The sequence below is a fragment of the Nycticebus coucang genome, chromosome 22 (assembly GCF_027406575.1).
Source record: "Nycticebus coucang isolate mNycCou1 chromosome 22, mNycCou1.pri, whole genome shotgun sequence".
NCBI classification, from domain to species: domain Eukaryota; kingdom Metazoa; phylum Chordata; class Mammalia; order Primates; family Lorisidae; genus Nycticebus; species Nycticebus coucang.
In genome coordinates, this window is record NC_069801.1 from 61,367,835 (window position 1) to 61,395,516 (window position 27,682).

Sequence of the window (27,682 nt, forward strand, 5' to 3'; positions counted from 1 at the left end):
ACCTAGCGTGGCTAGTCATAGCAAATGCTCGATATCTGTAGAATGAATGGCGAGGCCCACCGCTGCACCCTTGTCCTGCCATTGCCTCCTGGCCCTGGCCAGGCAGTAGCTCTTGTGACATTTCATCATGATCACCCACTTCTCCCTCTTTAAACTGAGCTCCCTGGGCCCCAGATCCTGCACTAGCTGCCATAGCCTGGCACAGACCAGGTGCTCAATTAATGCCCATGGAACAAAGGAACTAGTAGAGCTCACCGAAGGCCACCTCCCTTGGCTACATCTGGCCTTTTTGCAGCTGACTACAAGTGGGAATCTTTAATCCAGTTTCCTCATGATGTCAGAACAGGAGAAGAAAAGTGGGCAGGGTTCAGTCTGTGAGCTAACTTATAAATCAGATGAAGGAATCTGCACTTTACCCTAAAAGCAACAGGAATGGGCAGCACGGTTTAACCAGGTAGAGCTTTAATTAGAGTTGTGGGTTAGTAATGTGAAAAAGGCCTGGTTTTCTTTGGCTATTTCTGAGGGCACTGTTGGTTTACCCTCTCAAGCCCAGTGTTCCTCCGCTGTTGCCCATTTTGATGTTTAATCTTTGACGCTCCCATTTATGTACCCATTCAGGCTCTGCAGAGTCACATCCTAGATGTCTCTTGATGTACATTTGATAAGGCAGGGGATCAGTGGGCTCTCAGCAAACACCTATTTCTGACTGACTGCTGTGTGCTTGGAACTGGAGATGAGGAAGTTCAGAAGGAGCTTGAAGAGCATGCCTGTCTGGTAGAGCACGCAGAGTTGTCCTTAAAGACAACTCTGCAGAATGTTCTCAGGTTTCCTAGACTCTTTTCCTCTGCAAGCTCACATTGATAGCTCCTTCACACATGCCTCTTGTGACACCATTTTAGTTTTCTTCACCACCCTGGTCTCTTTGCTTTCCATGAATGCCAGTTAATGTACAACCTGTTGACATCTCATGTTCCAGGTGGTGCCTGACCAAGGCAGGGAAAAGCAGAACGTCCCCTCCATCATTTCAGACAGTACACTTCTGTCCCCAGCAGGTCAGCTCTTGTGATAGCTACATTCCCTCCCTGAACCAGAAAGAATATATCATCAACTAATATTTCATCTCTATTTACCATAAGAAGCCTCTCCTTTGTCAACATCTCTCTCCACACCATCCTTCTCTATAGATTAACTTAAGTTTGCCACTTTGGAAGTGAAATAGAGATCATTCAAATAAAAGGCCCTACAAAATGGTTAACAGGGGCCAGGCTCAGTGACTCAGACCTGTAATACTTGCACTTTGGAAGTCAAGGTGAGAGGATCACTTGAGGCCAGGAGTTTGAGCCCAACTTGAGTAAGGGTGAGACCCTGTCTCTACTAAAAATAGAAAACTAGCTGGGCACTGTGGTGGGTGCCTATCATCCTAGCTACTCCAGAGGCTGAGGCAGGAGGATCACTTGAGCCCCCAGGAGTTTGAGGTTGCCACTGCCCTCTAGCCTGGGCAACAGAGCATACCTTGTCTGAAGAAAGAAAAAAAAAAAACGGTTCATAGGGTTCCCCTATGTCTCTGTCTCTGCAAACAGTCTGAGCACAGTTTGGTGAATACAGTCAAAGACTGAGAAGACGTTGGACACTCCTTACAGAAGGACACCATGCCTTGTTGAACTGTTGTGAATTCTCTTGATTTTATCTATTTTCATATTCAGTGGATTTGTTTTTGACATGTCAGTTATGTATATTATTATTTTTAGAATTTTGAAAAGAACATTGTGCTTCACATGGCATGAAGCCAATGTAGAAGACCAAAATTTGAATCTCATTTCTGCTACTTCACTAGTTTGTGATCTTGGGAAAGTTGATTAATCTCTTAAAATCTCACTCTTAATCTAATAAAGGATAGTAATACTAACAGAGGAATGGACAGAGACTTGTACAAAATGTATAGTTTACATAATAACTAATACAAATATTTTATAGTATGTGAACATACGAAAAAGACGTTTAGCTTTATTAAGGATAACAACTAAGATAGGATCTTAAAAAGTGATATTACCTTAGCATTGTGGTCCCCAACCCCCTGTTAGGAGCCTCTCCCACCCTCCACTTGTAGAAATATTGTCGTCCATGAAACTTAGGAACTGGGGCTACACAGCAGGTGAGCGTCAGGCTTTCTCTGTATTCACAGCCTTTGCCCATCATGCCTGAGCCCCACACCATCCTCCAACTCCCCACCCATCCATGGAATTGTCTTCCATGAAACCAGTCCCTGGTGCCAGACAGGCTGGTTATCACTGCCAGGCAGGTGCTGGTTACCAGTGAGTGCAGGGAAATAGATACTCTCCTACATCAATTATAACATTTTTCTTACAAGACTATTTGGAAACACATGTGTTTAAAAAGCTTAAAATGTGCACATTTTGGGCCTACAAAATAATTTAACTTATTGTTTTTGGCCTGAAAAAATATCACAGATGTATGTAAACATCCGTGTATAAGGGTGTTCATCTCAACATTTTTATAAATAATGACAAGTTGGATACAACCTAAGTGTTTATTTGTAGCTGCTAAAAAATCTTGTTTTAGAATATTATTTAATCATGTAGAAAATACATAGTACATTAAAAAGAAAAAATATTTCTAGTATAATTTCAATTTTTAAAAGTAATTTCCTCATGTATTTATATACGTATATGCTACATATTAACTGTGATTATCTGTGTGTTCTGGATGTAGATGATTTTAATTCATTTCATGGTTCTCTTTATTTTTTCAAAATCCCACATCAATCTTTTTTTAAAGGGTAGAATGAGAAAGCTCTTACAAATACCACCAGATTATGTTGAGAATCTAAATTTAATTTCTAAATATCTATGTGGAAACATCACGCAAATGTGTTAGATATTGTATTTCTTCACGGTCTACTCTCTGCTTTCCTTTGGGGCTCTGCCTTCCTCTTGCTCCGGTCCCTGGGGACATTGCTCAGCTGCTAGAAGTAAGAGTCAAATGGTTTGCTGGCTGAGTCTGAAACTCAGTTCCTTCTGGAACTCTAGTAGCCTTAACACACATCCTGGACGGATCAAGACTGTGAGACACGTACATCCATTGGTTCAGAGTGGAGCTCTTGTCAGATAGGGCCGAATTACCAGCTTTTCAGAGCTGCTGGGGGTGAGAGGGAGTTCTTTCCTTCTCCATCCATGTGGTGGCTGCCTCTGCCTTCTGACACTACTCAAAAATAGCTTTGTCAAACAAAGCATGAACATTAGTAGGAGTTTCCTGGCATTTTCATAACTATGAGCATAAGATTTGCAGTTCATTTTGAATAAGGATGTAAGAAACCTGCCAAGAAAGTTCCAAATACTGTTTCCAGCACTGGTTCATAAGCAGTTGCAGCTGCCTCCCCGCAGAATGTGAACAGCACCATGGTTCGTGGTCTCTTGCTTGCAAAGTTTGTATTGAGTTACTGGGAGTTATTCTAATGGGGGAAGTCACTGTGCTGGAAAGCATTTAAGACAAATAAAGCTAAGGGTTTAATGTTCTAATGAAAAACTTTGTCAATATTTAAATCAAACGTGTGAACACTGAGCTTGTCTACATGTTTGCTGCAGAGGTTCCGAGTCTGTCTCTGGCTGCCCCGACCTGAGCAGCATAGTAGATGCCCAACAGTGACAGAGGAAAACACGAGGTAATTGCTTCACTCAGAGCCTGCCAGGAGATCACTTGCCTGAGAGATGTATTTTATTCAGTGTCCAAAAACTGCAGAATCCACAGGAGTGCCTCACTTTCACTAGGAGAAAACATATGCCACCTCTCACCAAAGATGTTTCTGTCTTTTCGCAAACAAACCTGTCTTTTTCAGCCTAAAAACATTCCAATGGGGAATGACTACAAAGTCAGCAGTTGATAGGTTAGGGGTGTTTAGTAATGCTTAAAATAATACCCTCCTGGAGTCAGATATGGCTCTGTTCTGCGTGTCCTGTATAGCAGCAGCCTGGACTCCAGGGATGGTGAAGCCTTTTTATTCCTGGTTAGAGAAGTCGGGGTGAGGGGGAGGACACAAGCCTCCTTTTGACTGGCCAACTGCAAAACTGACAGATTTGAGTTGCAGAGCTCATTTAGAGCTGGCCAACTGCACGTAAGAAATAGGTGTGGATGCTGCCTTGTTCTGCCTTTGGGGATGTGTTCAGATGGGGACATGCTGAAGGCTGATGGTGTCACGTCCAGAGGAGGGCTGTGTGGCCTTGACCACAGAGCACAACTTTACAACATTTATTTGATCCTCCTAAGAAACAAATTATGTGTACGAGGCTCCACTGGGCACCAACATGGGGGTGGAGTAGACTATATTGAAAAGTAAGCATCGATTCTGCATTTCAGGAACCATCTACGTGGTAGGGGAACAGACCTCTCCACAAAGAGCCACCATGCATGGGGCAGTGAAGTGAGTGCAGGATCTAGACAGCACGTGTGTCCTCATGGGCTGATCTGGGGGGAGCTGAGACTGCTGGAGCATGAAGGGGAGGGTGCCAGGTGAAGGAAGACCAGGAAGAATGGATTTCCTGGAAGGGAAACAGCCCAGGCCCAGATGTCTGACACTGTAGCATGTTCAGACACTATGAGCTGGTCTTTGATACCAGGGCCTGAAGACCAAGGGGGGCAACATGGGAGACCGGTTAAGGACGTGGGGCTGCTGATGTGGACTGGAGGCACCAAAGGGCCCTGAGCAGTTGGGAGGAAGAGGTGATCTTATCTATCAGGCTGCTCATTTTTACAGAGTCAAGAATGGAGGAGGCCAGTGGGGAGGTTCCTGCAGCTACCTTTGGCGTAGGGGGTGGGGGTGGGGGTGGGGCAGCTTAAACTAGAGTAACCATAAAAGTTTAGAATTGGAAAGAATATATCACATGATTCAACTTCCACATTACACAAGTGGAATAACTGAGGACAAAGAGGGTGAGTTACCTCCCATGGTTGTGTGGAAATAACTTTGTTGACAGTCAGAACCGGACCAAGACCCTGGTCTTCTGATTTCCAGCCCAGTGACTTTTCCATGCAGCAATGCCAAGTTCAGTCTCAGCACCAATTAGGTAATGCACTGGGGAAACCTGAAACCGACTTAACCAGCATTTTTTCCTGTCAATATCTAGGAAGTAAGAATAGGCCTTGCTGGATAGAGGGACCCTGAATCAAGCCAGACCTTCTGGGAGGGATGTTTTCTTCTCATGACCTTTTTCTCAGGCTTGAGGTGTTTCCCCAATCTGTGCCACCCTCTTTTCTTCCTCCTTAAAAAAAAAACAAAAAAACACCTGTACAATGAAATCTAGCACTTTTTCTCAAGCTTGTTTTCTCAATATGTTAATCTTAACTACTGTTAAGAGCCTGGAAAATTTTGCGGACTAGTAATCTAATAAAATAAAAATATTTCCTTCTAAATTCCTTCCTTCACAACGTACGTACAACCACTTTACATGGCAGTGTTGTTTATACAAATACTGTTTTGTATTGCCTCTTTTTCACTAAATTGTATGTATTAATTTTAAAATATACATTTGTTAGCTTCTAGTGGAAACAGCTGGAAATTTGGAGTGAGACCTAAGATTTTTATTCAGAGACTTAATCACTGGACTACAGTTTCCTCAGCTATAAAATATAGATAATTTTACATAGAATGAGAGATTCCTGGAACAAAGTTAAGTATAGAGTCACCCCCCATCTCTCCCTGTGCATCTTGCTTCTGGTTTGGGGAAACATGGTATTTTCATAAACATATAGATAGGATCACAAATGATATCCATAACTAAAGGGGTTTTGTTTTTTGAGATAGTCTTACTATGTTGCCTTCGATAGAGTGCCATGGTGTCAGAGCTCATAGCAACCTCAAATTCTTGGGCTTAAGTGATTCTCTTGCCTCAGCCTCCCAAGTAGCTGGGACTATAGCGCCCACCACAACGTCTGGCTATTTTGTTGTTGTTGTTGTCATTTTTGTTTGACAGGCCCCGGGCTGGGTTTGAACCCGCCAACTCTTGTGTATGTGGCTGGCACCCTAGCCGCTGAGCTACAGGCACCGAGCCAAAATCAAAGGTTTTTTTGGTATGTACCTCAAGGTCTAGAATATTGTTGGGCATAGCATAAAATTTTGATTGCTGAGGAAGGTCGTCGGTGGAAGAAATGGAGCAGAGGAAAAGAAGAAACCATTTTAACTTGAAAACTAAGAAGCTCGTGGCCTTCTGATCTTAAATGTGCATTCAAGTAAAAAGCACCTAGTGGCACCTGTGAATTGCAGTGTGGCCCGTGGAGAAGCCTGAGGGGGGACACTGGTGCCCCTGCAGATGGCCTCGTTCAGCCTTTGGAGTGTGGATGGAGGAGCAGCAGGTCAGTGCCAGCTTCCCAGGCCAGCGGCCTCTATGGTGAGGCCGCTGTGGGGTGGCAGAGTCCCAAACCAGGAGGGGAGAGAGCAGTGGAATTCGAGAAGTGCTTTGGAAGTGAATTGAGCTTTGGAGGTAAAATGTTACTATTGGTAAAGTCTGCTTCTTTCCTCTTCCTCTGTCCATTTCTTTTTAGCCTATGTGCACACGAGGTTGGTGGCCAGGCAGGAGAGTGGAGAGGAGAGTTGCACGTCTCAGATTGCTGCAGACCTCAGGATCCCTATTTGCTGAGAAAAAGAGATTTAATTCACTTATTAAGTATTGTTTATTAGACATCAGTAACTTGATACTTAGGCACTGTTCTGGACCCTGAGGACATAGCAGTGACCCAACTAAAGTTCCCGTTCCCACAAAGTTTGTTTATAAATAATAAACAGTTAAGTACAGCAATACAGCATGTGCCTTATGGTAAGTGCAATAGGTAATAATCAATCCAGGGCAGTGGCAACAGCGCTGGTGCATGAGGTGAGAGAGCAGAGGGGGCAGGAGAGGTCCATGGAAGGACCCTATGAAGACTCCGTTTTTACTGAGCGTGGGAAGGGAGACCCTGGAAGGGTCTGAGCAGATGAGGGACATGAGAAATCTTTGCATCACAAAGTAATCCTTATTGTAATATGAACTGCTGCTTCTATGATTTTTAAAACATGTAAGGGGCAAAATAAAAAATTTGATAAATAAATGAAAATATAGGGCTTTCTGTTTGATGTGAGCATCTCTATTGCCTTAGGGGCTGTAGGTGGGCTTTAAACTCACCATTGCTTCTTATGGAGGCTGGAAGTTCTCCTCAACCATCACCAGCATGAGCAATGGGAAATACAACAGAGATGAAACAGAGAAGCAAGAATTTTCACCCCAGGGCGGCGCCTGTGGCTCAAGGAGTAGGTTGCCGGTCCCATATGCCGGAGGTGGCGAGTTCAAACCTAGCCCCGGCCAAAAAAAAAACAAAAAAAAACAAAAAAAAAAGAATTTTCACCCCACTGCTGAGTAGTAAGATGAAATTAAAACCCTCCAAAGCTGCCTTTAAATCTTTTTTTTTTTTTTTTTGGTAGAGACAGAGTCTCACTGTACCGCCCTCGTGATGTCACATGGCTCGCAGCAACCTCTAGCTCTTGGGCTTACAAGATTCTCTTGCCTCAGCCTCCCAAGTAGCTGGGACTATAGGCGCCCGCCACACACCTGGCTATTTTTTTTTGTTGCAATTTGTCCGGGGCTGGGTTTGAACCCGCCACCCTCGGCATATGGGGTCGGTGCCCTACTCACTGAGCCACAGGCGCCGCCCTGCCTTTAAATTTTCATTAACTGCTCTTTCCACAAACCTCCTCTTTTTCAATCTATGGCCAAACGCATAAAAGGAAAAAGAAATGAAGTCAAAGCAATCCTAGTAACATTTGTGGTAGAAAATCTGCCCAGATTGGTGTGTGTGAATTTCATACTATTTTAAAGTCCCATTATTCTCAGTGGGCAAATTAGGGGGTAGCTCGAATACCTTGTATTTGGAGACTTGCCAAAGCATATCCACAGGGCATCTAATGAGAACTCGGGAGCCCTGAACCTGGGACTCCAAGTCTCACCTATGTATTTCTGGGGTTAGTGTAACTTTAGGAGCAAAGCAGGCCCTTTACGCTGGAAAAGTAAAAAACATCCAGGGCATTCTTAGAAGGTGTCAGGCCACCCTACCACAAAAACTTCAGTAAATTGAAGGCAGAAAAATACCACTCATTCTTTTTATTAGCAATCATTGGTATTCTTACCAGTACTGTCCTAATGTAGTCTTATCATTTCAAATGTATGGTTAAGTAGGAGGAAAATATATGATACACTTGATGTTCCCTCACATTACATTTGGAGACACATGGCTGGGTAACTCTGCTCCTTCCCCAAGTGTTCCCAACAGTGCTGGGAAGAGAGGCTGCACCTCCCCATTTCTGAGTTGGACACAAGTAACTATTATGTGCTTCTCTGGAAATTCTGACAGAACGTTATTCATCTGTTTGTTTTAATGGTTCATGGCCAAAGGGGAAAAAGAACTTTTAAAATTTGATGTAATTTTTTAAAGTGAAAAAGTAGCGTGGGGTAGAGTAAGGGGCCCTTTTCACTGAAGGGAATAAATGTTAACAACTATCCATGTCCAGGTGTGGGACGCAGCATGTGATACTTGACAAGCCACCTAAAACTGCTTGTGCTCACAAGGGCGTTCCAGGAAGAGAAACAGGGATATTGGGGTCAGCCGGACGCCCAGCCTTAGGGACTTGAGTCATTGCCTCTCTGGGTTGACATGCCTTGACTGGCTCATTTTGAAAACTGATCTTAAAAGTCAAGTATACCCACTTTCAGACTGGTTGTTAGAAACCAGAGTGTGTGAGATGAGTTTGGGGTCATGTGTTTAACCTATACTCTCTTGACCAGCTGGCCTGAGGCAGTCTGCTTTAGGTGCTCCTGACAGCACCTGTTCCAGAATGTTCCCTCCTTCCTTCCAACGAGCTCTTTCCAGGTCTCTGCCTGTACCTGTCCTGCGGCCCCATCTCCCAGGGTTTGCGTTTCAAGGCATGTCCAGTTAAAGGGGACAAGATTTAAATTTTGTCCCCTCCTTGTGGCTGGCAGTGGTTAACTAAGAATGAATACTTCCAGGCTTGACGCTTTCTTGGAGAAAGGAAGGAGATACTTGTAGATAGGTGGAAACTTTTGGACTACGTCTAATCAAAATCTGTTCTTAAGTTTGTGTCTCTGATCGTTTATCTACATTGGAATCATTTGGCATCCTGTACTTAGATTTTTAATTATACAATGTATCCCTTTTTTATTAAAAGACAGAGCTGATTTCCACCTTTAAGACGTCTGATTGCACCACGTCCCAGGGGAGAGCCCCGCTCTGAGGAGAGGAGCTTCACAGCAAGATTACTAGAAACTGCATATGCCTGTGCTTTTATCAAGGTTGGCTAAGAAATAACCTGACTTATAGATTTTTAAAAGGGACACTTCCTATCCGCTTGTGGCCATGATGGTCTTTTGGAGAAGGTACTGGTAAGTTAGTTTTGCTGTGTAAAGAAAAATTACTTATGCCCACTGGAGGAAGGACTGTGTGTAATACTTAGCCCCACTTTGCTGAATTGCTGACTGGAGCTCACTTAGGGACAAGACATGTCTCAGACATCTGAGCGCTGGGTGGTGGCTCTCATCCAAGGGCTGGGGCGCAGGCATCCCAATGTGATTGCATCTCCATAGCTCAAAACAAGGTTTGTTGGGGGGCTGAGCTGGTAAATTCAGGGTGATTTAATTCATTGCAGTCTGTCTCCATGAGGCTGCCAGGCTGTGGGCTTGCTCTCTCTGCCATTCCATGTGGAGGGACATGGGAATCAGATCAAAGGAACCTGTGATAACTGTGTGCAGTGCTGATGCTTGTATCAGACTAGCCTGCCTGACCCTGACCCATGAAACTATCCTTTAAACCTCTCCCCAACTCTGAAGACATGAAATTCCAACCATTGGCCCTCTACCAAGGTCTCTCTACCTTGGCCCTTGTGTATAAATGAGATTTTTTTTAAAATTAAGGTGAAATTCACATAAAGTAGATTTTAAAATGAACAATTCAATAGTAGCTAGGAAGAGGTATCCAACTTGTGGCCTTTGGGCCACTTTCTGATATTTTAAGGACTTTTTTTGTTTAGTTGTAGTATTGAATATCACAAAAAGTGTGCATGGGATTTTTTTTTTTTTCTTTTTTTGCCAATCAGCTTTCATGAATGTTGTATATTTGCTGTGTGGCCCAAGACAGCTCTTACTCTTCTAATGTGCAGAAAAGAAAAAAGGTCGGACACCCTGATAATGTATTCACAGTGTTATACAACCACCACATCTATCTAGTTCCAATGTAAATATTCCAAAATAAAGTTCGTACCCATTGCTTAGTTCTTTGCTATTCCTCCCTGCTCCCAGCCCTTGGCAACCACCAATCTGCTTTCTGTGTCTGTGGATTTACCTTCTCTAAATATTGCGTGTAGGGCGGCGCCTGTGGCTCAGTGAGTAGGGCACCAGCCCCATATGCCGAGGGTGGCGGGTTCAAACCCAGCCCCGGTCAAACTGCAACAAAAAAAATAGCCGGGCGTTGTGGCAGGTGCCTGTAGTCCCAGCTGCTTGGGAGGCTGAGGCAAGAGAATTGCATAAGCCCAAGAGTTAGAGGTTGCTGTGAGCCGTGTGACGCCACGGCACTCTACCCGAGGGTGGTACAGTGAGACTCTGTCTCTACAAAAAAATAAAAAAATAAATAAATAAATAAATAAATATTGCGTGTAAATGGGGTCACACGCTATGTCCTCTTTTGTCTCCAGCTCTTTTCACTTACCACAGTGTTTTTGAGGTTGTGCCACACTGTTGTGGATTTCAGTATTTCTCCCTATTTATGGTCGATGTTCCATTGTTGTATCATCTCTGCATTTTGTCCCTCTTCTCATCTGTTGAATACACTTGAATTGTTTGCACCTTTTGGCTATTGTGATATTGTGAATACTACCGTGAGGAACATTTCTGTACAAGTATTTGTTTCATCACCTTCTAAATTCTTTGGTTTTGGTGATGTTTTGTAGTCAGCCAGATTCCTCTACATCAGTGGGTTCTCAACCTTCCTAATGCCGCGATGTAGTTTCATTGTTACAAAGGGGTCGTGACCCACAGGTTGAGAACGGCTACTCTAATCCATTCTCTTTCACTAAGAAGAAGTATGCATTTTACCTGGCCTATTACCCCAAAAGAGAATGTTTTGGGGGCAAAGTTATCAGTAGGATTAGTTCAGCTACGTCCATTAGGACTTCACGTGCTGGCAATATTCTGACAGGGAAGAGAATGGCTTCCCTGGGGCGGGGAAGGGTCCACGTTGGTGGGCCAGCCTAGACCAGTCTCCTCGCCCCTAACAGTTCTAGTGATTGGTCAGTGGCAAAGTGGGCACTAAACATAAACATGCAATGGGAGATCTGTGGGGAGGTTTAATCAAGGTACTGGGATTGGGGGTAAGGAGTGATTCACCTTCTTGGGGGAGATAGGAGCATCGGAGTCTCAAAGACAAGAGGGCATTCCCAAGGGGACAGAGGGTGGAGGGCATGTCCGGCCCCTGGGTGAGCAGGGCCACTCTGTGGAAGATTGCAGTACATCCTCTGGTTTGCTACCAGCGAGACCCTCAGCATGGCCATTGCCTCACTGTAGCCAGTGCTGCCAACTCTGCAGGCTGGACTCCCAGGAGAGGAAGCTGGGAATCCGGCAGGAGCTGGCTTGTGACGCGGCTGCAGGAGACATTGGCCTTCCCTGCCATGCAGTGGTTTCTGCTGGGGTGCCCCTACTGTGGCCCTATTGTTCCAGGATTACCCTCAGTATCCTTCACAAGTTCCTTGCCCTGGGGAAGCAGGAGAGCCTGGAGGTAGAAGGCAAACCATATTTGCTTTTCCCAATCCCATGACAGTAATTATGGAAAGTTACAGAAGCCAGCAATGTGGTAATTAAATCACCTTTATGAGAAATGTGAGTCCCCATCACAAAGCAGCCCTGCACCCTGACACCGGCGGGAGGCTGCTGCCAGCCTCTGTGGTGGAAGGCCGGCTGCCATTGCCTTTCCACAGTGAACTCTTCTCCTCTGCAGAGTGTGGCCTTGGGCACGCACAGCAGGTGCCCTTGTACTTCTGCAGCCTAGCCATTCACTTCGTGTCTGTAATTTGCCAAATGTGGAGTGAGGCAGGAAAACATCAGTGAGGAAAGAAGAATGTACTGGAAAAGGCATAAACCGATGGAAGCCAAAGGAGTGTTTGTTCCCCTCCAGCCAAAGCCAGCGGGGAAGAATGGGAAGGAATGAAAGGTCATTGTAACTTTACCTTTAGAAGAAACCAAGTCAAATCTGTCAAGTGTAGAACACAAATGTCTTAACACAATGATCAAGTAAATGAGGCGAAAGCTATGTTGATTGGTTTGATCTAACCACGTCAGATTGTATAAAAAAAAATCAACACACTGTACCCCACATATGCATAAATGTATTCATGATCTATGTGTATATGACATAATAAAAAAAAAAAGAAAGAAAAGAAACCCTTTTTGCCACTCAGTATACAGCAAAGCTTCTTCATGATAGAAAGCCCCTGTAGGCAATGCGAAAACACCAGACCAAGATGCTGTGGTTCTACAAGCCCTACCTGAGGCAAGCCCAGCTCTTCTTGCTGCACAACTTTGGACAAGTTCTTTGAGCTTTCTGACTCGGTTTTCTCACCTGTAAAATGGGAATAATTACATTGCTACCTTCTTTATAAGACGGTTGTTGGCATTAAATGGTATAATATCTGTTTTATAAGTATATACAACTTTGCTGGGTATAGAATAAGGGCTCATATAGTTCCTCCTTATTTATGGTTAGACTGGTTTAATTAGGGTTATGGAGCCATATTGGAAAGCAAACATAGTTAAACATGGAGTAGTGGCCTGCACCTGAATTTTCAGACTGAATCCTAGCTCCACTAGTTACTGATTTTGTGAATTTAAACAAATTACTCAGCTTCTCTGACCTGAGTCCCTATACACCTAGCTTGGTGCTGAGCAGAGAGCAGGAGACACTTAACACATGTTTTAAAATTTAACTTATTTTATTTTTTTTTAGGGCTGTGGTTCTCAAACACATTCAAATCACCTGGTAGTTTTTTTTTTTTTTAAAGCATAAGTACTGGTGGCGCCTGTGGCTCAGTGAGTAGGGTGTCGGCCCCATATGCCAAGGGTGGCGGGTTCAAACCCAGCCCCGGCCAAACTGCAACCAAAAAATAGCCGGGCGTTGTGGCGGGCGCCTGTAGTCCCAGCTGCTCGGGAGGCTGAGGCAGGAGAATCGCGTAAGCTCAAGAGTTAGAGGTTGCTGTGAGCCGTGTGACGTCATGGCACTCTACCCGAGGGCGGCAAAAAAAAAAAAAAAGCATAAGTACCTAAGCCCCATCTCCAGAGAGTATGACTTAACAGGTCCGAGGTGGGGCCTGGACACTGGTGTTTCTAAAATCCTGAGGAGGTTCTGAGACACAGCCAGGGCTGAGAACTGCTTCTCACAGGGGATGGTGCCTACTGGTTTGGGATTTGGTTTTGTTTTGTTTTTTAACAGAGACTGGCCAGAATAGTAGGAACTGTAAGGATAGTCAAAAATTCAATACACCTGCAGCTCTAAGCCCTTGATAAGAAATGTGTGGCTGAGAAATTTCATTCCATTTTTTTCTGAAGAAAAGGATTCAAAGAATCTTTTTAAGAGTCTTGAACTGGAAAGGTGGTAAGAAGTTTAGCCTAAGCCTCACACATAAAATATGGGCACTCCCAGTAGGTCAAGGATTTATATCTTTATAAATTTATAAAGGATTTATACGCAGGATTTATATCTGGGGTAATGCCAGGGTTTTCTTCTCCCAAGAGATATAAATTGAGGCCTTGAGAGTTTAATGCAGGAGCAAGCAATGCGCTCTCATAATGATGCCTTAAAAACCCAGGGTTCTCCTAATGCCTACATACAGAAAGGCATCATCTGTCATAGCAGGGGTTGCCCTGGGGTGTATTCTGGTCTCTGCTTACTTAACGTTTCCGAGATCCAAGGAGAGGTCATCGAAAACCTTCTTTCTCCCCATAAGTTTATGGTATTAGTTACCCAATAAAAGTTGGGTTAATTTTACAACCCAAGTAAAATTTAAGCCAAAAGGCTTCAGCATTACTCTAGGATTTATGAAAGTAAACATGTGGAGTGCTAGCAGGATTGTGCAACATTAAAATTTCAGTTTCTTTATGTCAAGCATATGATATATTCATTTATATGTGTACTTAAAGGTCACATTGTGAACAACTTCGCAACACAAACTATTCTGGGGACTAAATTGAAGACAGTTCCTCTATCTTCACCTTCAAAATGACTATCTTAATTAATGAGGAGTATAAAGTGGCAGATTCCTTTGCACTCAGCCTGCTGCTCTACTGGGCATTCCGGTCCTAAACTGCACCAACCCCCGAAATGAAGAGGACATTCCACAGTACCGACCACAGTCTGTTTCACAAGTAAATGTCCTCTTTGGTACTTTAAGAATAATTTATTCTTTATTCTTAAAGATACTTGAAGAGTAATTAAAAGGTTTTATTTCTTTTTTTTTCCCGCGGCATTGTAGATTACCTCACAGTAATCTCAAACTCTTGGGTTCAACTGATCCTCTTGCCTCAGCCTCCCGAGCAGTTGGAACTACAGGTGCCCATCACAACATCCAGCTAGTTTTAGAGACGGGGTCTTACTCTTGTTCAGGATGGTCTCAAACTCCTGAGTTCAAGCAATCCACGCGCCTCAGCTTCCCTGAGAGCTAGGATTACAGGTGTGAGTGACTGCACCCAGCAAATAATTGTATCTTACATCTCTAGAATTTGAAAAGCTTTTGACATTATGTGATAGGATTGTCATGACTTTTCACTTGTAGGATGGAGAGGTCAATTATCATGTCCATCTTGCAAATCACAAAACCATGGCCCAGAGGGCTCACACAGCTTGCCTACTGGTGTCCAGATGTTAATCCCAGGAAGAGAACTTTGTTCTTCTGACTTCTGCTATAATCCTGGTATTTTAATTTAGAAGAAACCATAGAGATTATATGTTGAGGAGGGGCATCTAGGATAGAAGTCAGCCCATTCACAGGGCAGGCAGCCTTTGGCTATGCTGGCTGTGGTCTGCCTTTGAGAAGAAGCTGGCTGCTCCACACTTTGGCATCTGGTGCTTACCCTAAGCCCTTGGGGGAGGTTATGGCCTCTGTCCTTTCAAGTTGAACCTACCGTCATGGGTCCTAACCTCCAGCCTTAGGTCTCTAGCCCTGTTCACTTGCCACACTGTCACTGATCGTGTCACTTTCTGGTAACCCTTAGTCTTCCAGGTAAAATCTACTAGCAGCCCCTTTTAGGTGTTATAATTTTGAAGCAGCAGCATTTTAATAAGACTATTTCTTAAAATTTTAGCAGACTGAAAGCAAAATCTCCATGGACATTATCTAGATTTCCCTGGATTAGTGACTCATTTCGAACTCCCCCACTCACAGTCAGCCCTGGCCCTGGTTGTGCAGCCTAGAGAGAAAGGACTCCAGGGAGTGAGGAGTGACTGGGCTGCCCTCCGGCTGCTTCTAGCTGTACCCCGTTTCTTACTCAGGGGAGCCCCCTAGTTGATGTGTCAGTTGGAGTGGATCTTGTGGTCAGTGTGCCCATACCTTTGTAGCAAATGAAGCAGAAATAATCTGTACTTAAATAACAAAAATCCATAGAACATGTGCCCAGATTTCCAACTCATTTCCTCTCTGGTCTTGTAACTTCATCATCTTCCAGCCCACCACCAGCTGCGAAAATAAAAGCGTTTTCTCCCATATTTAAGGATGATTTTGTGCTTGAGGATGATTTTTCTGGAAGTGTGGGAAACTTGACCAATGTGACCAACAGATGTTTTAAGCAATGTTTTAAGAGTGGAGCAAAAGCCCAGTTCCTTAGCCTGGTGGTTGGTATACGTGCCTGACTCGCCCCCTGGCGGCTGTTTAGGCATCGCGTTGTCAGAGGAGACTAGTGCTGTTTGGACACGCTGCCTCAACTTGGGTCTGTGCTTTGTTTTTAGAGAAGAGTATGAAGAAGATGGATTCTGCCAGCCATACAGAGGGATCGCATGTGCGAGGTTTATTGGCAACCGCACCGTCTATATGGAGTCTTTGCACATGCAAGGGGAAATAGAAAATCAGATCACAGGTAGGTCACACCAATTAAATTATATTTATCCCTTGAATAACTGTTTTTCTCACCAAAAGCTTTATTGTGTTTCTCTCTCCACAAAGCATTAGGCTGGGCATTGAAACTGGGATCAGGATCATAAAGAAGCAGGAGACATGATCTCTGTGCTCTGGCATTTACATTAAAATAATTTATAGAAGGTTGCTCTTAGAGGAAAAGGAAGCTTTGAGAAGTCTCACATTCATTCAAACACTCAATAAATAGTATTGAGTGCTTTCAGCGTGCCAGGAACTGAGATGATGGTGTGGTGAGTGACTAGTTACGTCTCTGCCCTCACAGAGCTTACTGTTTAGAAACAACCCCTTGCAGACTGAAAAGAATAAATTTAGAGTTTAGAATTCTGGACACTCATCCCAGGGCTGTCATTATGGTGACTTCGGGGAAATGGCTCATCCTCCAGGAAAATATCTTTCTTTACCAGTAGCATGAGTGATGAGGCAAGATGGCTGTAGGTCTCATTCTGCTTTACCTTTCAATACTTTACCCTTTGTTTTTCTTAATTAAAAGTATCCTTTTCATGAAAATCTAATAGTGAAGCCCTTTCTAGCACACAAGTTGGGGAGTGTAGGCCACCTCAGGTGATTCTGCACACCTAGATCTGGTGCCTGCTGCAGCCCTGTGCCCCCTGCCGTTGGCATGGTTATCAGGCCTCTCAAACTGTGTTCGTGCGATTCCAATAAAGTTGCTCCCACATTTGAATTTCAGATAAACAACAGATTATTGTTTTGTATAATTATGTCCCAAATTTTACTGAAATTCAAATGTAGCTGTTGACTTACAATTTATCTGACAACCCTAGGATTTAGGAGAGGCCAGAACAAACCCAAGTCAGGAGCAAAGAATAGCAAAAAAGCCCAGAATGTGTGTCCTGTGAGGAACGTGAAGGACTGAGAAGGCCTTGAGTGGAGGGATGGATGTAATCAAGAGAAACCAGGCTAGGAAGATGCAGTTGCCATTTGCCAAAGCCCTCAGGCTTTCAAGAGGAAGGAGACTCTGCAGTTCCAAAGAGTGGAAGGCAGACAGATAGGGAGCATCTGTTAGAGACACATTTTTACCTAACATTTGACCTAGGATAAGAAGGTTTTGATATACTTTTAACTTAAGTTTTTACAAAAATAAATGGGAATTTTGACATACATTTTATTTGGTAACCCATTTATAATAATTCTCTTTTGGAGATTTTCAGTGGGCATCATCTTACTGCAAAGTATACAGCTTTATTTTTTTAAAGATACATTTAACTTTGTTTAACCCAGCATTTCCCAAACTCGTTTGACTGTGTAATCCTAGTTTCTCAAACACTATTGATACTTCACAGTTTGATGTTCTTTGCTGAGAACATCTTTGAGAAACAGTGTATAAACAGCCTCATAGGCACCCAGGGAGGTGCGATCTCCTTGTCAGCAGAGGGAGGTATCAAGGCAGGCTGGTCCGCTCTCTGCATGAAGCCCACCAGGCAAGAGGGGACTAAGGACCACTAGTATTCCATGACCCACCCCAGAACAATTGCACGGTGCTCTCTGAGAACCTCCAGGTGAATTGCCTCATTTTCAGAAGATGGAGTAGAAAGTATGCAGGCCACAAAGAAATTAAGCAAATTACCCAAAGTCCTCCGGGCACTCTTGCCACCTGACAAGACACAGAACTAAATCCCACACTCAGCCTCTGCCACCCGACAAGACACAGAACTAAATCCCACACTCAGCATCTGCCACCCGACAAGACACAGAACTAAATCCCACACTCAGCATCTGCCACCCGACAAGACACAGAACTAAATCCCACACTCAGCATCTGCCACCCGACAAGACACAGAACTAAATCCCACACTCAGCATCTGCCACCCGACAAGACACAGAACTAAATCCCACACTCAGCCTCTGCCACCCAATAAAGCAAGTTCCGCCCCACAGCTGTCAAATGTTTTAGAAGCTTCACAAAAGTAATAAAAAGTACCAGATGAAACGTGAAGTTCTATTGCTCGTAGTAAAAAATGAAAAATATATTGTACTTTAACCTAATTAATTTTTTTATTAGGAAACGGTACATATATAATTTAATTCTGTTTTTTGACTTTGTAGTCAAAATGATTTTTTTCAAGCCAGCGCAAGTAAGCTGCTTAGACATCTGAAATGACTCTCCTTCGCTTGGCCTTCTCTGCCTCAGCACAGCAGATTCCTCCCCACGTGTGTTTGTGTCTGGTGTCTATCGACTAGATCACCGGAGGAGATAAGCCCTGGCCTCTGGGGGTCAGTAACTGTGTTTGTTTTCCAGCTGCCTTCACTATGATCGGCACGTCCAGTCACTTATCGGATAAGTGTTCCCAGTTTGCCATCCCTTCGCTGTGCCACTACGCCTTCCCGTACTGTGACGACTCCTCATCTGCCCCAAAGCCCCGAGACTTGTGTCGCGATGAATGTGAAATCCTAGAAAATGTCCTGTGTCAAACGGAATACATTTTTGCAAGATCGAATCCCATGATTCTGATGAGGCTGAAACTGCCCAATTGTGAGGATCTTCCACAGCCAGAGAGTCCAGAGGCTGCAAACTGTATCCGGATAGGAATCCCCATGGCAGATCCAATAAATAAAAGTGAGTGGTTGCCGTCACCAGAAGGGGTTGCCATTAAAAGTTTTTAAAGAGTAAATAGTAACCCTGACATTCTGTGCTGTTCCAAGGGCCACCAAGCTCATGGCACAGTGAACACCAGACCTTGACCCACAGCAATTGCTCCACCGTCAGTCAGATCACCTGCCAGGGGGAAAGCCTGTGTCTGGGCAAGAGTGGTGGGTTTTGTGTGGTTCTCTTCAAGCTGTGGGGGGGTGGTTTCTCAAAAACTTAAACATAGAATTACCATGTGACCCAAAAGTTCTCTTCCTGAGAACTGAATAATGGTTTATGAAGTGAGTGTATGATGCCCCATAATCATATCATTGTATACACTTATGATTTAATAAAAAAAAAAAAAAGAACTGGAAAACATGTGTTCGAACAAAAACTCTGAGAAGAATGTTTAAAACAACACTGTTTGCAGTAGCCCAAAGGTGGAAGCAGTCCAAACGTCTATCACTGGATAAATGCTAAATAAATTATGGCACAGCTATACAATGAAATGTTATTTATCCCTAAAAAAGGAAGGAAATACAGATAGATGGCTGTAGCCTGATGAACCTTGAAAACATGCTGTATGGAAGAAGCCAGACGCCATTATGATTCTGCTCATGTGGAACATCCAAACAGGCAGATCCAGAGAAACAGAAAGGAAATGAGTCATTACTGGGGCAAGGTAGTGAGCAGTGGATATGGGGTTTGCTTTTGGGGTGACATAAGTATTCTAGACCCTAATAGTGGCAAAGGCTGCACCGCATTGCAAATGTGCTATTAAATGCACGAATGGTGATTTTATAGAGTATGTATTGCAGCGCAGTCTTATAAATACCTGAGTTTGCCCCTATCCTCTACACACTCAACACCGCCAAGCAAAAGATTGTTCTTCTATATGTGTCCCTTTTATCAAGAATTAATCTTACTAGCAAGTTTTTGGTTTCCTTTTGGTAGTTAATACTATTTTATTTGTTAAATAATTTTTTTTTGTTGTTAAATAAATTGATGTATCGAAGATGCTTAAAACTGTGCTTAGTGCCTGGTAGGTGCTCAGCAGCATCAGCATTACCATTATCGTTATCCCCCAGACTCTTCCAGTTCAACTCACCAGCTTCCTTGTAGTGTTTCTGACCTGCAGCCCTTGAAGCAGTGATGGGCCTGCTTCTCAAGGGTGACCACAGCATCAGCCCTGACTCCTAGTAGAAGCCCAGAGAGCCAAACCCCAACCCCTAATAGGCATTGGCTATGAATTACAAACTAGATTGTTCATCACATGATTTTTGTCTAAGGCTATCAGAGAAGATGCAAGAGTTTGGCTTGAACCTTCCTTGGACCATTCACTAGGAAATTACTCCTGTGCTCCCAAGTTCCACCCTAGTTGTTTTTTTGTTTTTTTTTTTTTTTTTGTAGAGACAGAGTCTCACTTTACTGCCCTCGGTAGAGTGCCGTGGAGTCACATGGCTCACAGCAACCTCCAGCTCTTGGGCTTACATGATTCTCTTGCCTCAGCCTCCCGAGCAATTTCTTCTGTGTCCAATGTTAAAAGTACTTGCAGAAAACATTTTTTTCCGCCTGAAACATAAGCTTTAAATCCTCCCAGGAATGTTACTGCAAGGCAGACCTTGGGTCCAAGCCCAGCAATCAGGGAGACTGCCCTTCATGGCCACTGAGTAGCAGGGAAGCCTTGGCCACAGAGTCAATCACTTCTCCCCACCTCCCTTCAGAAACTGCTGGCTAGAGCTCCAGCTTCTCCTCTCTTTCTTTCTAATAGTTTAGGCTTTTTGTTTTTGTTTTTCAGATCACAAGTGTTATAACAACACAGGTGTGGACTACCGAGGGACCGTCAGTGTGACCAAATCAGGGCGACAGTGCCAGCCGTGGAATTCCCAGTACCCTCACACACACACCTTCACTGCCATCCATTTCCCAGAGCTGAATGGAGGCCATTCCTACTGTCGCAACCCGGGGAATCAGAAGGAAGCTCCCTGGTGCTTCACCTTGGATGAAAACTTTAAGTCTGATCTGTGTGACATCCCAGCATGTGGTAAATAGAAGTCATTTTCCTCTTGTATTCATTCACCTTTAAAAGATCCCTACCCCATCCCCTTTACTTAGAAGAATGCTATAAGGGGCAAAGAAGATTGATAGTGTTCATGTGATCGCAGACCATTTCTAGGGTAGATGACCCTTACTATTTCTACACAAAACACCATGTAAGGTGCCAACACACACTGTTGAGGAGTGGGCTGCTTTTATTCCTATGGCCTAGTGCTGGAGCACCAGTGAGACAGTGTATCACGTCCTTCCCTGGAGGAGGAGACTGCCCATAATGGTTCGTGTCCCCCTGTACCCTTAGAACTGCAGGATGAATCTGCAGCTGTCATCCAGGGCAGCTAGTAGGTAAACTGGACCCTTTTCTCATCCATCCGTACTGCAGAAGAAGTGTATAGGCATCTAGGAAGAAAATGGAATTCCTGAGTCAATTTGTTCCTTTTTCTAGAGAATGTTGGGAGGGTAGGAAAAAGAGAATGAAAATGTTGATGAAACCCAGAATTTGAAACTTTTTCAGAACTGATTTATCTTCCTGATTCTAGTTCTCCTAGGTCATGTCAAGTGGGTCTTTCAGACGTAGTGGGAGACTCAGGATGTCACAGTGTGGGTAGGGGGACCAATAAGAAGCAACAGGACACCCACGTCACACAGGTCTTTTGCTGGATGATTAGCCAAGCCATTCATCCAACATCATTTGTTGAATGCCCACTGTGTGCTAAGTACTTACTCATCTGGGCTCAGGGAGATGCAGGGACTGAAGGAGGAGAAGGCACAGCACTCCCACAAAGGAGCAGGAGCCACTGGAGCTAGAACAGAGTGAGATGGGGAGAGATTAGGTCAGAAAAGCAGCAAGACCCCATCATGTAGGGCCCTGTAGGCCATTGTAGGACTTAAGCTTTCATCCAGGACAAGTTGGAGAAGTGTTAAGAGTGTTTTGAACAGATGGTGACATGATGTTACTGACATGTCTAAAGTGTCACTCTGGCTGCTAGACTAGACTGCAGGAAGGATGTAGAAGCAGAAGCAAGGAGACCACTCAGGAGGCAGCTGTGACAATCCAGGGCGAGACAAAGAGGCCTTGGCGGGAGGGGGGATGGAGGAGGGCATGACAAGGAGGCAGGTTCTGGATGTATTTTGAAACTGGAGATGATGAGGCTTACCCGTGGATCAAATGTGAGGCATGCAGCCACAGAACCTCTCGATGAGACTGCCTCATGCTGACATGGAGAAGACGAAAGGAGGGGCAAGCTTGGTGGGAGCATGTCTATCCATGCTGAGAGTGAGTGGCCTTCTAGAAATCTGAAGAGAGAGACTGAGGAGGCAGGAAATTGAATATATCTGCAGAGGTCAAAGTTAAAATTCTAAGGACTGGATAATTCAAGTCATCTGAAAGACAAATTTAGAGATGACAAGGCAGTTTTACTAAGAATTTTTTTTAGAAAGAAAATTTCCATTTTATTTAGAAAGAAAACAGTTACTCTTGAATTCTTTGATCCAAACCACAAATATATCCACTAAAGGGGCAGGGAAGCCTTGACCTGTGATCAGCAAGAAGCTGCTGAGCTTCTCATAGCTGCCCCCAACACCCTACTGCCAACAAGACAATCGTAACAGAATCCTACTTTTATAACTTCTTCAGTGCGTTAGGGTTTTCTTTTCTCATTTCATCCTCGTGAAAACCATGAAAGATAAACCAGGAATGTCCAGCCCTGTCTTATCATGTGTGAAAACCAAGACCCAGAGAAGTGAGAGGAGTCGCCTAGGATTACACATTAGTTCATAGAAGCCAGGTGTCTCTGGGACCACAGCTCTTTGCTCTGCACCTGTAGTTCTCAGCCAGGGGCAGTTTTGCCTTCCAAGGAACATTTGTCAATGCTGAAAATATTTTGGTTATCACAACTGAGTAGGATTGGGAATGCTACTGGCTTCTGTTGGCTAACAGCCAGGATGCCCAGCCCTACAATGCCCAGAGTAGCCCACACAAATACCGTGTTCAAAGTATTGAAAGTGCCAGGGTTGAGGAATTCTCTTCTATATTATAGAATAACATTAAGCAGTAATTACCATTTATTGTATGCTTACAATGAGCCAAAAACTATGCTAAGAGACTTTTATGCATTATCTCATGCAAACACACTTCTGTACACTTATGAGAAGGGTTTATTACACTCAAGAAAGAAAGCTGAGACTTAGGAGAGATTGAATAACATATGTCCAAGGTCACATGGTTAATAAGAAGTGGATAACCTCTAATAGGGCTTCCTTTCCTCTGGGGTATGCTTCTTCACCTTCTGGGATATCTATAACTCATATGTTTGAATGCACCATGAAGTCCCATAATTCTGTCAGTGAGTGTTCTGCTTTCTCTCTTTAAGTCAGTCTCTTTTTTCTGACTCTTTAACTGCTTGAGTTAGCTCAGGAGTTTTATCCTCTACCTCTGAGATTCTCTCTTCTGCATGGTCTAATCTGTTCTTGATACTTTCTACTGTATCTTTTAAGTTCCCTGATTGACTGCTTCAATTCCTTAAACTCTGCTCTATCCTTTCTGTATTCTTTATATAATTCATCTCTTATTTGATTCTGTTTTTAAATTTCTTTTTGGTTATTTTCCATTTTCTCAGCAATTTCCTTCATTGTTTTTATCATCCATTGCCGGGTCCTCCGGCAGTTGCAATTGAGGGAAGATCGGGGCCAGCCCGATCTCGTCCCAGGGGCTGAGCATGATGGTGAGTGTCGGCGGCTCGAACAGGGACACACGGAGCTGGGAGTCTGTCGAAGCAGGGACTCAACTTTATTGTAACATGCTGCAATTTTTATACACTTCCGCTAGGGGGCAAGAGGTGGGAGCAGGAAGGAGGGGGTACATAAAATGGGGTGACAGGCTTCAAGCCAATAAAATCTAACCCCATCACTTGTGTCCAGGCAGAGGCCGTTTCAGGTCGAGTCTTGTGAGTCATTCCTATGCGGAAGTGCACGGATAGCACCAACTCGACTCAGGCTTAGGAAGTTCCTCTAGGCCTCAAGTAGGCCTTGCCCACGCGAAAAGGTCCAACAATCCATATTTTAAATTCCCCTTCTGTGATTGCTAACATTTCTTTATAGGTGGAATCCTCTGCAGTAGCTACCTCGTGATCCCTTGTGGGGGAGGGGTTGCTCTGGTTTGGTTTTTCATTTTGCCAGGATTTTTCTGCTGTTTTTTCCTCATGAGTGTTTTGTTTGTCTGTTTCCTTGCCCTACTTTTTCCTTTCACTTCCTCTTGCTCTTTAAGTTACTGTGCCTCTTGACCTAAGGTGTTGAAGTGTCCTTTTGGTAAAGGACTAAAATGACAAGAAGAGTGAAGCACAAAAATGGATAAAAGATTAAAAAAAATAAAAAGAGAGAGAGAGAAAAGAGAAAGGAAATGGGGTGAATAAAAGGGAAGATTGACATTGAAAATTTCCCAAATACCACCAAAGATTCTGACACACTCCTTTCAGAGGGATATCAGACCCCAGGTCATCTCAACTCAAATAGAGTTTCTCCAAGACACATTGTCATGAACCTGACCAAAGTCAAGACAAAAGAGGAGATCTGCAAGTTGCCAGGAGTTAGCACCAATTGACCTAGAGGGGCAAATCCATTAGGGTGACTGCAGACTTCTCAAATTGAAACTTTTCAAGCCAGAAGACAATGGTCATCTACCTTTAATCTACTTAAACAAGACAGTTTTCAGCTCAAAATTGTATATCCTACTAAGCTAAGCTTTAAAATTGATGGAGAAATCAAATCATTTACTGATATGCAAACATTGAGAACTCTGCCACAAGACGACCAGCTCTACAGGAAATACTTAGACCTCTTCTACACACTGACCATCACAATGGACCACCAGCAAAGTAAACACCCAGAAACAAAAGGACAAAACCTGGCTTCCACAATGATACAAAAGATAAAGCAATGGACTTTCACAAAATAAGATGAATAGAACTCCACCACACTTACCAATTCCTTCAATAAATGTTAATGGCTTGAATTCCCCACTGAAGAGGCACAGGCTGGCTGATTATATAAAAAAGCACAAGCCATCTATTTGCTATCTGCAAGAAACATACTTAGCCTCGAAGAACAAAACTCAAGGTTAAGGGATAGACATTTTTTCAGGCAAATGGAAATCAGAAGATAAAAGGGGTTGCAATCGTATTTTCAGATACAGGTGGATTTAAAGCAACTAAAGTCAAAAAGACAAAGATGGGTACTTCATATTGGTAAGAGAACAATATAACAAGAAGACATTTCAATTCTAAATATTTATGCGCCCAACTTAAATGCTCCCAGATTCTTGAAACAAACTTTAATTAGTCTGAGCAGTATGATATCCCATAACACTATAACAGGGGACTTTTAACACTCCTCTTACACAGCTGGACAGATCCTTTAAACAGAAATTAAACAAAGATACACGGGACTTAAAAGTGACCCTAGAACAAATGTGCTTGATAGAATATAGAACACTCCATCCCAAAGCTAAAGAATATACATTCTTCTTATTGGCCCATGGAACATTCTCCAAAATAGTCCATATCCTAGGACACAAATCAAACCTGAACAAAATTTAGAAGTATTGAAATTTTACCTTGTATCTTCTCAGACCACAACACAATAAAGGTGGAACTTAACTCCAACAAAAATTGTCATCCCCACACAAAGGCATGGAAATTAAGCTTATGCTGAATGACACTTGGGTCAAGGTAGAGATAAAAAAGGAAATAAATTAACTTCCTTGAACATAACAACAATGAAGACAGAAGCTACCAAAACTTGTGGGATGGTACAAAAGCAGTTCTAGAGGAAAATTTAACACATTAGATAACTGTATCCGAAAAAGAGAAGAACAGCACATCAGTAACTTCACAAATCATCTTAAAGAAATGGAAAAGGAAGAGCAAACCAGTCCCAAAGCTAGCAGAAGAAAAGAAATAACCAAAATTAAATCAGAAATAAATGAAATTGAAAGTAAAAGAATCATTCAAGAAATTAATGAAACAAAATTGATTTTTTGAAAAGATAAAGAAAATTGATAAACCATTGGCCAGATTAACCAGAAATAGAAAAGCAAAATCTTTAATAACCTCAATCTGAAATGAAAGGGGAAAATAACAGTTGATATCACAGAGATGCAAGAGATTATTTCTGACTACTACTATAAACTTCATGCCCAGAAATGTGACAATGTGGAGGAAATGGACCAATCCCTGGAATCACACCATCTTTCTAGCCTTAACCAGGAAGAAATAGATCTCTTGAACAGACCAGTGTCAAGCACTGAGATTGCAGAAATAATAAAAGAGCTTCCAACAAAAAAAAGCCCAGGTCCAGATGGCTTCACACCAGAATTCTATCACATCTTCAAAGATGAGCTTATACCTGTACTACAGAACTTAATCCTAATCATTGAGAAGGAAGAAACCTTCCTCAACATCTTCTGTGAAGAAAACATCATCTTAATTCAAAAATCAGGAAAGGATCTAACTAAAAAGAACAACTACAGACCAATTTCACAAATGAATGTCAATGCAAAAATATTCACTAATAGATTGCAGCTATTCATTAAAGAAAATTATACATCACGATCAAGTAGGCTTCATCCAAGTGATGCAAGGTTGGTTTAACATATGCAATTCCATAAATGTAATGCACCATCTCAATAGAAACAAAAACAAAGACCATGTGATCCTGTGGATAGATGCAGAAAAAGAATCTGGCAAAATTCAGCATCCTTTTCTAATAAGAACACTGAAGGAAATAGGCAGAGGTGGCAGGTTTCTTAAGCTGATTGAAGCCATCTATGACAAACGCACAGCTAACATCATACTGAATGGTGTAAAACTCAAAGCTTTTCGAAACGCTTAGAACTAGAACCAGACAAGGATGTCCACTATCACCAGTATTATTCAACATAGTTCTGGAAGTTGTAGCCAATACAGTCAGGAAGAGATGGAAATAAAGGGGATCCAAATGGGGGCAGAGGAGATCAAACTCTCCCTCTTTGCTGATGATACGATTTTATACTTACAAAACCCCAGAGACTCAGCCACAATGCTTTTGAAAGTCATCAGGAAATACAGCAGTGTCTCAGAGTATAAAATCAATGTCCATAAATCAGTAGCCTTTGTATACATCAATAACAGCCAAGTTGAGAAGCAAATCAAGGACACTGTTCCCTTCACATTAACTTCAAAGAAAATGAAATACTTAGGAATATACCTAACAAAAGAGGTGAAAGATCTTTCGAAGAGAATTAAGAAACCCTAAGAAAAGAAATTACAGAAAACACTAACAAATGGAAGAACATACCATTCTCTTGGCTGGGAAAAATTAATATTGTTGAAATGTCTGTTCTACCCAAAGCAATATACAGACTCAATGCCCCCCATTAAAATATTAACATATTTTGAAGTACTGAAAAAAATAGTACTTCATTTTGTATGGAACCAGTAAAAAATCCTGTATAGCTAAGGCTATTCTTAGTAATAAAAACAAAGCCAAAGGCATAACCATACCAGACTTCAGGCTATATTACAAGTCACAGTAATCAAAACAGCATGGTATTGGTACAAAAATAGAAAAATAGACATATGGAACAGAACAGAAAACCAAGAGATGAAACCAGTCTCTATTTTATATCTTATCTTTGATAAACCAAACAAAAGCATACAGTGAAGGAAAGAATCCCTATTCAACAAATGGTGCTGGGAGAAATAACCACGTGTAAAAGATCGAAACTTGACCCGCAAATTTCAGCACTTAGAAAAATTGACTCAAGATGGATAAGAGACTTAAAT

The 27,682-nt window shown here is 42.9% G+C and overlaps 1 protein-coding gene across 4 annotated transcripts in view; it reads left to right on the forward strand.

Annotated features, from left to right (window-relative positions):
* Nucleotides 1–27,682, forward strand: part of ROR1 (receptor tyrosine kinase like orphan receptor 1) — a 475,596-nt gene that overhangs the window by 409,380 nt on the left and 38,534 nt on the right. For all 4 annotated transcript variants that reach the window (XM_053576765.1, XM_053576766.1, XM_053576768.1 and 1 more), the window contains 3 exons: nucleotides 16,036–16,163; nucleotides 18,480–18,797; nucleotides 20,608–20,853. In XM_053576765.1, the coding sequence (XP_053432740.1) occupies nucleotides 16,036–16,163; nucleotides 18,480–18,797; nucleotides 20,608–20,853 (692 nt within the window). The remainder of the gene's footprint in view (nucleotides 1–16,035; nucleotides 16,164–18,479; nucleotides 18,798–20,607; nucleotides 20,854–27,682) is intronic.